Source organism: Hirundo rustica, chromosome 22 (assembly GCF_015227805.2).
Source record: "Hirundo rustica isolate bHirRus1 chromosome 22, bHirRus1.pri.v3, whole genome shotgun sequence".
NCBI classification, from domain to species: domain Eukaryota; kingdom Metazoa; phylum Chordata; class Aves; order Passeriformes; family Hirundinidae; genus Hirundo; species Hirundo rustica.
This window is the reverse complement of record NC_053471.1, coordinates 3,885,095-3,897,456: the sequence shown is the minus strand read 5'-3', so window position 1 is coordinate 3,897,456 and position 12,362 is coordinate 3,885,095. Positions and strand designations below refer to the sequence as shown.

Here is a 12,362-nt window from a genome sequence, read left to right as displayed (position 1 = left end):
GGCGGCCGAGACCGGGACCGGTGCAAGTCCGGGTGGACTCCGAAGCGGACCGTGCCCGGCTGCCGGCACCCCAGCGACCCGCGTTCTGCCTGCGCTGCTAGGACCGGCAGCGCACGTCGGGGTTGCCGGAGAAGCCCATCTTTGCCGCGCCTCTCGCCCGGGTGGGAGGCGGGATGGGATACCCGTGGTGCCGGTGCTCAAGGCCGTGGACAGCGGCGCCGGCAGCCGCGTACGCTCCGCTTTGGGGTCCACCCGGACTTGCAGCGGTCCTGGTCCCGGCCGCCTTTCGGCAAAGCGCGGCTGCCCCAGCTGAGGCAGTGGGGAGCGGTGCGGGGGTCCCGAGCAGCGGGCAATCGCCGCGCCGTCGGGCGGGGCGGGCGGAGGGGCGGCCCCGGGGGAGGGAGAGGAGGAGCCGGCGGGGCCGGGGGGCGGCGAGGCGGGAGCGCCGCGCAGTGCCAAGCGGCGGCCGGGGCCGCCGGGGCCGGGGCCGCCGGGGCCGCTGGGGCCGGGGCCGCCGCCGGGATGGCGCTGGAACGGGCGCTGCAGGCGGCGCGACAGGGCGACGTGGAGGCGCTGCGGGGGCTGCGGGCGGCCGGGCTACTGCGGCCGGGGCTACGGGACGCCCTGGGCGCGTCCCCCGCGCACCACGCTGCCCGCGCCGGCCGCCTCGCCTGCCTCCGGTACCTGGCGGCCGAGGCCGCGCTCCGCGGGGACGCGCGGGCGCGGAATGGGGCCACGCCGGCCCACGACGCCGCCGCCACCGGCAACCTCGCCTGTCTCCAGTGGCTGCTCACGCAGGGGGGCTGCGGCGTGCAGGTGCGAGCGGGGGCGCGGGGGGCGGCGGAGGGTCCCTCGGTGGCGCGGGCTCCCGGGGAGGCGTTCCGCGGTCCCGTGTGGGTGGCTGTGGCCGCGGGGATACGGTCACGCGTGGTGCCCCCAACTCTGCCGACGGCGAGCCGGGATCCATCCTAGCCGGCGCGGGCAGGGCTCCCGCCGTGCGTATCGGGCGGCATCCGACGGACCCGGAGAGGCCCGGCATGCCGGAGGGGTTCAGCCTCGAGGGCAGCACATATTCCCAGGGGCTGCATTCCCCTCCCGGGGTTACACAACGGCGGGAGCGGAGCGGTAAGCGGCTTGTCCCGGGGCCGGCCGAGAGTTAAAGACATGTGACGGCCGAAGGAAGAGGAGGCAGCGGCGGGGCTGGGAGCGGAGATTAGTCGGGAAGGAAGGGGTCAGCACGCATCGGCGACCTCCTGGCCAGTGGCCAGCCCTATCCGCGCCCCACCGAGCGTAGAGGGCGGACGGGCCGGCGGCACAGCGGGGTTCGGCGGCAAGTTCCCGTAGTTAGGGGCTCCGCGGCCGGTAGAACAAGGAGGGCATTGTGCTGCGCTCGCTGTGTGCAGACGCCGGGCCTTGACGGAGGGCAGACACGCTGGTCCCACGGTCCCTCCAATGCCCTGTGCTCCTGCTCCAGCCCCGCTCCGTACTGACAGGAACTCCACCCTGGCCACCCCACCCGCCCGGAAGCAACTCCGGGATGGGGGATGCCCCACGGCTGCCTGCGGTCCCCAGCCCCCCAGCCGGAAGGGCTTGGTTCCTGGTACTGACAGCCGTCCCACTTCCTCCTGTAGGACACAGACAACTCTGGTGCCACCATCCTCCACCTGGCAGCCCGCTTCGGTCACCATGAGGTGATCGACTGGCTCCTCCGCTTTGGAGGCAGCGACCCCACGGCAGCCACCAACACGGGAGCACTGCCCGTCCACTACGCCGCGGTGAAAGGGGATTTCCCTTCCCTGCGACTCCTCTTGGGACACTGCCCCAGGTAACGGCCGCCACTGCTGGCAGCTAGACAGGGTCTGCCGGAAGCTTGGCACCCATCAGCAGGAGAAGGGCTACTGGGAGAACAGGGTGCCTGCTGTGGCCCCAACCCTCCCTCCAGCCGCTGGGCAAGGTGCCAGCGCTGGGGACGAATGCTGCAGCCACTCTGATCACCCAGCTCCAAGAGCAACACGGCCACGTTATCAGGCTGGGCAGCCAGCTGCACCTTCTTTATGGCCCAGAAAGAAAGGGCGAGGAGGAGAGGGGCGAGCGCTGGCAGAAATATTGTCTCTGGCCGCTGAGTCGGCTCCTGGCGCGGGGCGATAACACAGCCGCCTTTGTCCGCCCGCTGTTATGTAAATGGATTAGGCTGACCGCCGAGGAGAGGCTGCTCCCCGCGCCGGAGACGACCTTTCCGCTTGCCCGGGTCCGTGGGCATCGCTGGACATGGCAGCCTCTCTCAGACGGCTCCGTCGCGGCAGCATCCCCTGAGCTTTTCCTCCTGAGCGGTGCCTGGGGCCGGGCTGGTCCCCGGGTTACGTGGCACAGCAGCCCACGGGGCCCGCGATGCCGGGCCTCGCCACGAGGCTGCAGCAGGCGATTAGGTGGCCGCTAATCGGATTTCCTGTGGTGGGCAGAGGCCACTAGAAATAACCCACAGACCCGGCCAAAGCGGGGCCGGGGGGATGCGCTGTTGCTCCACATTGTCCCTGGAAGGCTCCAGGGTTGTGGATGAGAGGGGTTGCGCAGTTCTCCCACATCCAGGGAGTCCTGAGGCAGCGGGATGAGTGGCACTCGGCAGCCCTCTGTCTCTGGGTGCCACAACACCAGAGCCCTACATCGTTTCCTCCAGGCAGAGTCACAGAAATCCCTGGATCCCATGGTGATTACTGCCCAGAGCTGTCCCAGCCCCAGTTCTTTATCTCCTTGCCCCAGGTGTGCCAGTTTAGCCCTGGGCACTTCTGGGATTAACCCCTACAGCCCGAGCCCAGCCCCAAACCAGTCATTGCTCCTGCTCGACGCTCACTGTATCGGCCCAAGTGTGGCACGGCGCTCGCACTGCCTTTCACGCTGCTTGCAGGGGTTGCTCCGCTGCTGTCACCGCCTTCCCCCTGAATTATTTAGGGCTGGCCCTGCTCCCAGCCCCGCGCCTGCCCGGAGGCTCCGTTACAGCTGCGAAATCCAATCCCCGGTGCCGCTGCGGGATGCTGGCGCTCCCAGCCCACCTTCGTGCCGGCCCGTGGGGGCCCCGGCAGCCGGCGGCCCAGCGTGGGGTCTCAGCCATCTGGCAAAGCAGTTTACTGGTGCTGCCCGAGTGGCTTAACCCCTTCCCAATTACTGAGAAATGAGAATCAGGGACTGACCCTGTGCCTGTGCTCCCGCTGTCCCCTGCACCCCAGCGTGCAACTGCCCCGAGTCACATCCCCAGCCCCTGCCCGGGCAGCACACAGGACTGTGCCAGCCTGGCACTGCTGGAGCACAGGCAGGCACTCAGTGGCACGGCACACAGGGAAGGGAGCGCTGGCCACAGCCCGTCTCACAGTTACAGGGATCAATTATTAAGGCCCTGGGATCGTTGCGATAACAGAGCAGAGTATTTATTGCTCTTCCTTTTTTAAATATTCAACAGGTTGTTGGTGGTGGTTTTTTTTTTTTTATGGAGCACTTAATAGAACAGCTTCCTGTGGGGTTGGGAGACAGGATGCGGGATGCAAAATATGGGTCTGTGGGGGTTGTGGGGTAAAAGATGTGGGATTCAGGGTTTGGGATGCACAATTTAGGATATACAGTTCAGGATGAGAAACACAAGGATGCCAAAGCCTTTTGGAGCAGTGAGGGGACACCAGCACCTGGCAGTTCTGCCGGGCAGTGCTAGGGTGCAGGTTGGCCTTTCCCCGCCAGCTCCATGGCCAGTGCTGTGTAAGCAGCTTACTTTAAAATACGACTAAATTGCAGTGTCCAAAAACAGCCGGAGGAAGGAGCTTAGCCTAAGCAGGCTGATTAACTTAGTGACCTCCCGCTGCAGCTGCAGCCACCACCGCAGCACGGGGACCTATGGGAAGGCATGGGGTGGACAGCTCCCAGCCCCAGCACTGCCCTGCCTGCCCACAGCTGTGCCCCCTGCGCCTCCCCATGTTCCTTGCGTCCCACAAGCCCCCGTGTCCCTGCATCCTGCCTGCCCCCCTTGTCCCAGCCCTGGCAGTAGCAGTGGCCACAGGTGACGGGCGCTGTGCCCCGCTTGCAGTACGCTGAGTGCCCAGACCAAGACGGGGGCCACCCCGCTGTACCTCGCCTGCCAGGAGGGCCACCTGGAGATCATCCAGTACCTGGTGCAGGATTGTGGGGCCGACCCCCACGCGCGCGCTTACGACGGCATGACCCCGCTGCACGCCGCCGCCCAGATGGGCCACAACACTGTCATCGTATGGCTGGTAAGCGCTGTCCGGGCACGGCGGGGCACGGCGTGGTGGCACAGTGCGGTGGCACGGCACAGGGGTGCTCAGCCCCAGCGCTCAGCCCGCCTGCCCACACAGATGAGCTTCACGACGGTGAGCCTGTCGGAGCGGGACGCCGAGGGGGCCACGGCCATGCACTTCGCCGCCAGCCGTGGCCACGCCAAGGTGCTGAGCTGGCTGCTGCTGCACGGTGGGGAGATCACTGCCGACGGCTGGGGCGGCACACCGCTGCACGATGCCGCCGAGAATGGCGAGCTGGAGGTGGGTGCTGGTGTCCAAAAGGGTGTCAGGGTGAGGGAGGGGCCTTCCCTCCAGCCCTACCATGCACCCCCACTCTCCCCAGTGCTGCCAGATCCTGGTGGTGAACGGTGCCGACCTCAGCATCCGTGACCAGGATGGCTACACAGCAGCAGACCTCGCCGACTACAACGGCCACAGCCACTGCGCCCAGTACCTGCGCACAGTGGAGAACATGGTACGGCGGTGCCTGGGGACAAGGGTGCGGGGAGCGCACAGGGCCTCCCCACCCTGTCCTGCTGCCTGACCCCCACGGCTGTGCCAGCAGAGCGTGGAGCACCGTGTGCTGTCACGAGACCCCTCGGCGGATGGGGAATGCCGACAGCCCGACTCGGGCATGTCATCGCCCAACACCACGGCGTCGGTGCCCCAGGCGCGCTTCGAGGTGGGCTCCCCTGCCAGCACCCTCTCCAACTACGACTCCTGCCACTCCAGCCAGTCCAGCACCGGGGAGAAGAGGGGCGGCCCCCCAGGGGCCCCCGCCGCCCGTGAGTGCGGGGCCAGGGGGCACGGGGCGGGGGGCGCGGGTCCAGCCCCCCCTGACCCCCTGCCCTGCGCAGGGGTGCCTGAGCCGGCGCTGGCGGACATGCAGGCGTACATGGACATGCTGGACCCTGAGATGCGGCCACGGGGCCGGGGCCCAGCAGGCGAGGGTCCCCCGCCGCCACCACCCCCTGCCTTCCCCCCACCACCACCCCCGCCCCCCGCCACCCGGCCACCCCCGCCACCCCCCGGCTACCCTGCACCTGCGCCTCCCGCTGCCCCCCACACCGCCGACATCTACGTGCGGGCCAAGAACAACCTGCGGCATGTGGAGAGCCAGGCGCTGCGCCGAGAGGTACGGCCCCATGCACCGTGTCCCCTGCACCACGCCCCATACACAGCTCAAGGGACGTATCACCCGGGAGGGACATTCCGCCGGGCATCCATCCCCTTTGAGGAGTTGTTGCCTGCACTGGGAGGGGATAGTCCCTGGCCACAGCTGGAGGCCATGTGCCTGCAGTGCTGGCACGCATGGAGGAGGCTGGGGCTCAACCAGCAGCAAGGATGCAGCAAGCTGGGGCCAGTGATGCTCTCTTGGCTCCATGGCACTGGGTGGGCCCACTCACTGCTTCAGTGGCTGGGGCACCCAGGAGCATCCTGCCATGGCAGCCGCGCCCGTGAGGCCCGGCAATGCCACCGGCACCATGCCGAGCTGGGCGTGGGCAGCTGCGCAGGCAGTAACCCGAGCGGCCGGCTCCGGTGTCACCCGCGCCACAGGTGTCGGGTGGCACAGCCAGCGCTGCCAGGAGCTGAGAGGGCTCAGCCAGGCGTGCACAGGTAAGAGGGGTGCAGCCCTCCATGGCGGGCTGGGGAGGCATAGGGATGCAGTAGGTTTGGGGCCGCCCTGACCCCCTACCATGGCTCCGGCCACCTCACCGGGGACAGGATTCTGGCCATGGTCAGGACACTGGCAGAGCCCAGCACTCTGGGGGACGGGGCACAAGGGGTGGGGGTCTTGGCAGAGCAGTGTGTGCCAGGCACGTGGTGGGCTCCAGACCCCACAGTGCTTGTTGGGCACGGCCTTGGCTCTTTAGTGCTTACCGGAGTAACGGGCTGACTTGGGGAGGTGTGGGCGTGTGGCAGAGCGGTGCCACAGTGGTGTGGGGGGCCCATGAAATGGGGCTCAGCAACACAGATCCTTTCGCCAGACCAGGGCTGGGACTGCCGGAGTGGGAGCCAGCCTTGGCACAACTCCCATGGCAGCCAGAGTAGGAAACACGGAGCTGAAGTTTGTTGACTTAGCTGGGGCTGGCGGTGGCAGCGAGCACCCGGGCTCACTGTGAAAATGCCATGGGTGGAGGTGGCATACTGGAAAATGCAAATAGCGGGGCCCCCAGCAAGAGGAGGCAGGGCTATGCCGCAGTGGCACCCCAAACCCAAGGGAGCAGGCACAGCCCCCTGCAGTGCAGCACTCGGCAGCACAGCTCGCAAAGCCGCTGTGGAATGCGCCGGGGTGAGCTGAGGCTGCGCTGCTTGAGAGCCCTGTTCAGAGGGAGGTTTGGAACTGGGCCCCAGCCCCGCGCGGGATAAGCTTCCGGTAATCCGCGGGGCTGGGGCTCGGCACTCCTGTTCCCAGGGGGTTATCCCGGGGGAGGCTTGGACAGGATCCTGGGCACAGGCTATGGGGTCACAGTGCCAGGCACTGACGCCACACACTGCCGCCATGGCACGCAGACCGTGGTAGAGCCGTTTGCTGAACAGACTCCAGGGCACGCACCTGTTGTCCGTCCCGGCTCTGCATCTGTCCCGGGGCAAACCGCTGGCACAGTCCTACTCCACCACAGCCCTGCAGCCTGCGGTCATAGCTGGGCACAGCGGTGCTGAGGTGGGCTCCCCATTGCAGCTGGCATCGCGTGATAGCAGTCCCGAGGGCCTGCGCCGGGCCGACTCCAGCAGGCGGTCAAGGAATTTCGGCAAGCAGCCGAGCACCGGTGACTACTACAAGCACCTGGGGCACGTTGTGGCCGAGCAGCCAGGCCCCCAGAGAATGGCGCACACCGAGGAGGTGAGCCCCGTGCCGCGAGCCTTTGCACAGCTCAGCGGCACCGGCACCGAGCAACGCCTGCCCGTGCTCTCTTCCAGGCATCACCCATCTCGGCGGACACCATGAGCAATGGGGAGAGCAAGCCTGGTGCCGAGCTGCCCCCTCCACCCCCGCCCCCACCACTGCCCGACACCGCCTGCCCGACGCCCCCACCGCCGCCCCCACTCGCCGAGGCTCCTGCCGGCCCCCGCCGCTCCTCCTCCTCTACGGGAAGTAAGTGGCAGGGTGCCGGGTGGGCACGGGGAGTGATCCCGGGCACTGTCCCATTATCTACACTGTGGCATTGACCTCCTTGGCTCGTCTCCTCCCGCGGCACTTCGGCCGCGCGGCTCCTGACAGCCTCTCTGTCCTTCTCTCCTCCGGTGTCGGCGCGGGGGCCCCCACGCCCGCTCGCCCCTGCCTGCTCTCACTGCTGGCCGCTTCTCTTCTCTCTTGTCTCGCGGTGGCCAAATCCTTCCTCTGCCGCGCGCCCCGCGCTGCCTCTCTGCTTCTCTCCCTAGGAGGAAAGGCGCTCAGGCAGATGAAGAGTAAGTACCGCGGCCCCACGCTCCTCCCTGCTCAAGGGGGTGCCAGCCCCTGCGCGGGGCACGGCCGGAGGGCAGGCCGGGCTGCAGCCACGGGGCATCGACGGCCGCTCGGGCCGTCACCTGCCCGCGGCGCTCCGGCCGCCGGGCCCTGGCTGCGCGTCGCCGGCCGGCGGTGCCACGCGGGCGGCCGAGCGCCGGTGCGGGGCTGCCGAAGCCGCCAGGCAGGGCTGGCAGGGCTGGCAGGGCTGGGCAGGCGGCCGGGCCCCGCGGCCCCGCACACAGAGAGCCTTTGTTCGCTCTCAGCCGGCCGGCGTGACCCCGCCACGTGAGCGCAGCGGCCGCTCCCCCGCCGCTGACTGCAGCCGGCGGGCTTGGCCGCTGCTCGGCGCCCGCTTTATTAGCGCCGGCTCCCGGGACCGGAGGGTCTCAGCCGGCGCTGGATGGCAGCGTGCGCGTCTCGCTGGGCCCTCAGCACCCGCAGCCCTCTGGCTCCGGCGTGGCTCAGCCGAGCGGAGCGAGCTGCGGGCGCCTGCCGCGGGGAGGGGGCTTTGCCTTGGCACGGTACCATGGGCCGTTAGGGACTCACGCATGGCTGGCACGGACGGTGGGTGTTTGCGAGGAGGGTGGCTTGAGCAGTGGGAAGAGCATCCCCGGGGTGCCGGTGCCACGCAGCCCTTTGGGCACCCGGCTGGCAGTGAGTCTGACTCAGGCCATCGGTGCATCGCTGCCGGGAGCTGCCAGGGGAGTGTAGGGGCCGTGCTACGGTTGCAGGGCTGCTACCGGCCGCGGAGTCATCCCTCCAGAGGCACACTTCTGTTGCAACATAGTGCCTCGGGGGCATGGAGCGGCATTTGGGGCTTGGGCTAGGCTGAGACCCTTGCAGCCGAGTGTTGGGGTGGTGGGGTGCTGCTGCAGCAGGGTGCCACGGACCCTGTAAGCTGCTGTTGGAGTGCTGGTCTTATGGATCTGTGGAGCTGGGGTGCCAGGCTGTTGAGTGCTGGGAGGTTGCTCTACCAGGGTCTGAAGGACCCAGGAATTTGGTGATGTTCTGTTCCTGAGCTGCGTGTCAGGATGCTGCTTTCAGGGGTGTTCCACGGGCTCCTGGATGGTGGGGAGGGGGGCAGTCAGCCAGCCACCCCTCCACCCCCCTACCCTGCAAGCTGATGGGGGATTCACAGGGGCAGGGAGATGGTGCCGGCAGGGTGCTTACTGCCCCTCCTGCCTCCCTTCAGGCACCAAGTCCTTCAACATGATGACCCCCACCGGCGACAACTCGGAGCTGCTGGCCGAGATCAAAGCTGGGAAGAGCCTCAAGCCAACGCCACAGAGCAAAGGCTTCACCACCGTCTTCTCCGGCAGCGGCCAGGCAGGGGCCAACGTAGGTGGTGATGGGGGCCAGGGGAGCCGGTGGCGCGGCGCAGCAAAGCACGGCAAGTGCCCACCGCCCTCCCTCCCTCCTTCCGCAGGCAGAGTCGCCAGTGTCCTCCCCGTCACCCACCAGGACGCCCACCCCGCCGGCCACCCCCGAGGCTGCTGGGCCACCACGCTGCCTGGCAGGCGGCTCTCCAGAGCCGGTGCTGAACGGAAGCTCACCGGTGCCGGCAGCAGGTGCTGGGGCAGCGGCGGAGGCGGAGGCGCTGGTGCCGAGCCAGGACGAGCAGGGTCGGCCCATCCCCGAGTGGAAGCGGCAGGTGATGGTTCGCAAGCTGCAGCTCCGCATGCAGGAGGAAGAGGAGCAGCGGCGCAAGGTAGGGGGGTCCCACGCGCTGCAGCGGCGAGCGCGGCACGGGCATGGCCCAAGCAGCTCAGGACCCGGAAAGATGGCATGCGTGGCATTTCCTCTGGCTCCCAATTGGGCTGGGGACCACCCTGCCTGCATGCCAGGGGCGTCACACCCCAGGGGTGCCACACACGGCGGCAGCGGCACGAGGTGCGTGCAGCATGGCCTCAAGAGCCCCTTTGCCCTCTTTCCCGCCGCAGCCTGGGAGCCGCTCGCCGCCCCTGTGCCGGCTCGGGCCGCCTGCCCGCGGGGGCGTACTGGGACCCTCCGGGCAGCCGATGCGGGAGGAGGACATGCAGCACCTGGAGAGGCAGCTGGGGAGCCTGCGGGTGATGCACGAGGCGCAGCCGGGGAAACCGACTCCAGGGGGGCTGGAGGAGGAGCTGCCGCCACTCGTGCCGCCCTCCACCCCCCCGGCTCCCCGGCGCTTCGCCCACGAGGATGCGCCTGCCCGCAGCAGCCGGTCCCCCACGCTGCCGAGGAGTGCGGCCGCATCACCAGCCACCCTGAGAGGCCGGGAGGGCCCTGGGACGGGGGGAGCAGAGGGCAGCCCCGGTGCCCAGCACGACGCCCGGCGTGAGATCCTGGGCTGCGGTGTGTCTGTCCGCAGCCTCAAGGCCAACTACGAGGGGCCAGGGGGGCCCCCTGCATCTCCCCCCAGGGTCACTAAGCGCAAGCGGGTGCAGCCCCCTGGTAGCACCCGCCGGCCCATCCTGGAGGAGGAATACGGGGAAGGGGCACTGAGGCGGAGCAGGCCGGCGCTGCCAGAGACAAGCAGCCCACACGAACGCACCAAGGGGTGCAAGGAGCGCGCCGTCTTCCTCTTCCTGGAGCACTGGAAGAAGCGGGCGCTCGCGGCAGTGCCTGGGGAGGAGCGGCCACGGCGGCCGGGGAGGCGGCGACCGGCAGCGGGGCGGCTGCTGGCCCGCTGGAGGAGTGTCGCCCGCCGGGTCCCAGGGCGTCAGATCCGGCGGCTGAGCCGCACCACGGTGCTGTACTGGCCCCAACACTTCCTGCCTCACGTCGGTGGCTCGCCAATGCCCCACGACAGCCTCCCGCTCGACCTCTTCATGCTGGGCTATTTCCAGCTGCTGGAGATGCCCCTGAGCCCCGAGGAGCGGCGCTTCCGCCACCTCCTCTGCTACGAGATGTTTGACCGCCTGGGCAGCCACAGCTGGCACCACGTCCGCCGTTTCCACCGCACCGTACTGGAGCAGGTTGAAGCTGGCCACCGCCACTGGCTTGACAGCTTTGAGGACCTCGTGCAGGAGTTCTTTGGGGATGACCCTGTGGCAGTGGTAGAGAGCCTGCCGGAGCCCTCCGCCATGGCCCTGGAAGGGCAGGGAGCAGCGGTGCCAGTGCCGGAGCTGGGAGAGTTCAACGAGGAGGACGTCTGCCGCTTCATTGACCGCAGCTTCTCCTTCTGGAAGGAGAAGGAGGCAGAGATGTTCGACACCTGAGTCCGGCGGGATGCTGCACGCTGTGCCAGTTGTGTGGCGCGGAGCAGTAGCAAGCTCAGGGGACAGCCGTGGGCTGGTGCCCGGGTGTGCTCGCCTGCCACTCGTGGCTGGTGGTGCAGCTCAGCTTGGCAGAAGGACGGGTGTTGTTCTGAGCGGCCCCGGGCCGAGGTTGCAGTGTGTGCCGCTTGCCGTGGCTGTGTGTCGTGCGGGAGGCGCAGCGGCGGGGCTGCGCTCCCCTCTGGTGTGGCGTTTGCGGTGCCGGGGCAGCGTGGGCCCCCGCGTGTCATGCAATAAAGCTGTGGTGTGCTGCAAGGGCTGGCCACGCCACGCGCTCCTTCCTCCTCCCGGCGCCGGCGGAAGGCGGGCAGCGAGGGGCGCGCCGGCGAGCCGTGCGCCGGTGAACCCAACCAGTACCGTGCCGGGGATACGGCTGCCAGAAGGATGTGACACCGCGCACCAGGATGGTGCTGCGGCCCCGTGGTGCCGGCACTGAGGGCGGGCTCCCGGCAGTGCCGGTAACACGGCTGTCTGTTGCAGGAGAAAGAAGAGGAGGCGCGCCTGGCCAGCATGCCGGCCTGGAGGAGGGACATCCTGCGCAAGAAGCTGGAGGAAGAGAGGTGAGCCAGGGTCGGGGGATGCCGCACCAGCCGGTCACTCCCGCGGCTCTGCTAATCCCACTCTTCCCTTTGCCTCCGCAGGGAGCAGAAACGGTGAGTGCAGCAAGCCCCTTCCCTGGGTGGGCGGGCACGGCGGCTCCCGCGGCCCTGGTGACCGCGGCGCCCTGTGCCCTCTGCTGCTAAGCAGGAAAGAGCAGGAGAAACTGAAGCGGGAGGAGGAGGAGAAGGAGAAGGAGCAGTCGGAAAAGCTAAGGACTCTCGGGTACGATGAGACAAAGCTGGCGCCCTGGCAGCGACAGATCATCCTCAAGAAGGGGGACATAGCCAAGCATTAGCCACGCCACACCGCATCCTGGCTCTTCTCAGCAGGAGGAGGCTGGCAGGTCCTCCCATGGACCGCGACATACTTCGGCACCCTCCTCCTGCCGTGGATGGCCACACAGCCCAGCCCAGAGAAGCCCTCTCCACCGCCCCAGGCACCCGTAGCCCCCCTCACCCCCACATCCCGCCTTGTGCTGCCCGTCGCAAAGCGGGCTGCCGCGGAGCGGGACACGCGGCTCCTTGTGCACTGCCCGGCTCGGCCGCTGCGGCCGGGCTCGCCGCACGCCCCGCTGGCACCACTCGCCGTTACAGAGCACTGCCCTCACTCCTGCCCCTTCAGAGCCGCTCAAGGCCGGCTTCCGGCTCACCTCTGCCCAGACCGCCTGCCTTTCCAGCGATTAAAACGATAAACCCCGCCAGCAGTGCCCCGCGCCTTCCTGGGGCTGCCCACACCAATCCCCCACCCACACCATGCTCGCCGACAGCGGTGCCCCAC

The 12,362-nt window shown here is 68.6% G+C and overlaps 1 protein-coding gene across 2 annotated transcripts; it reads left to right on the top strand.

The window, feature by feature from the left end:
- Positions 1-522: 522 nt before the first annotated feature.
- Positions 523-12,106, top strand: ESPN (espin). 2 transcript variants are annotated; one of them, XM_040084630.1, is made up of 15 exons: positions 523-816; positions 1,632-1,825; positions 4,067-4,253; positions 4,356-4,538; positions 4,621-4,752; positions 4,843-5,017; positions 5,108-5,412; positions 6,961-7,122; positions 7,200-7,374; positions 7,662-7,688; positions 8,921-9,066; positions 9,155-9,436; positions 11,466-11,545; positions 11,627-11,638; positions 11,733-12,106. In XM_040084630.1, exons 1-15 carry the CDS (start codon positions 523-525, stop codon positions 11,878-11,880), a joined length of 2,502 nt encoding a protein of 833 aa, XP_039940564.1. In that variant the 3' UTR covers positions 11,881-12,106. The 2 variants fall into 2 exon arrangements, with proteins under 2 accessions (XP_039940564.1, XP_039940565.1); XM_040084631.1 differs by lacking the exon at positions 7,662-7,688.
- The last annotated feature ends 256 nt before the right edge of the window (positions 12,107-12,362 follow it).

What these genes read in the sequence shown, in the direction of transcription:
- ESPN (XM_040084630.1), top strand. Translation starts at nt 523, where the DNA reads ATGGCGCTGGAACGGGCGCTGCAGGCGGCGCGACAGGGCGACGTGGAG. An exon ending in TGCGCACAGTGGAGAACATG is followed by an intron (nt 4,753 to 4,842) that starts GTACGGCGGTGC and finishes CTGTGCCAGCAG; the next exon opens with AGCGTGGAGCACCGTGTGCT. An exon ending in GCGGCCAGGCAGGGGCCAAC is followed by an intron (nt 9,067 to 9,154) that starts GTAGGTGGTGAT and finishes CTCCTTCCGCAG; the next exon opens with GCAGAGTCGCCAGTGTCCTC.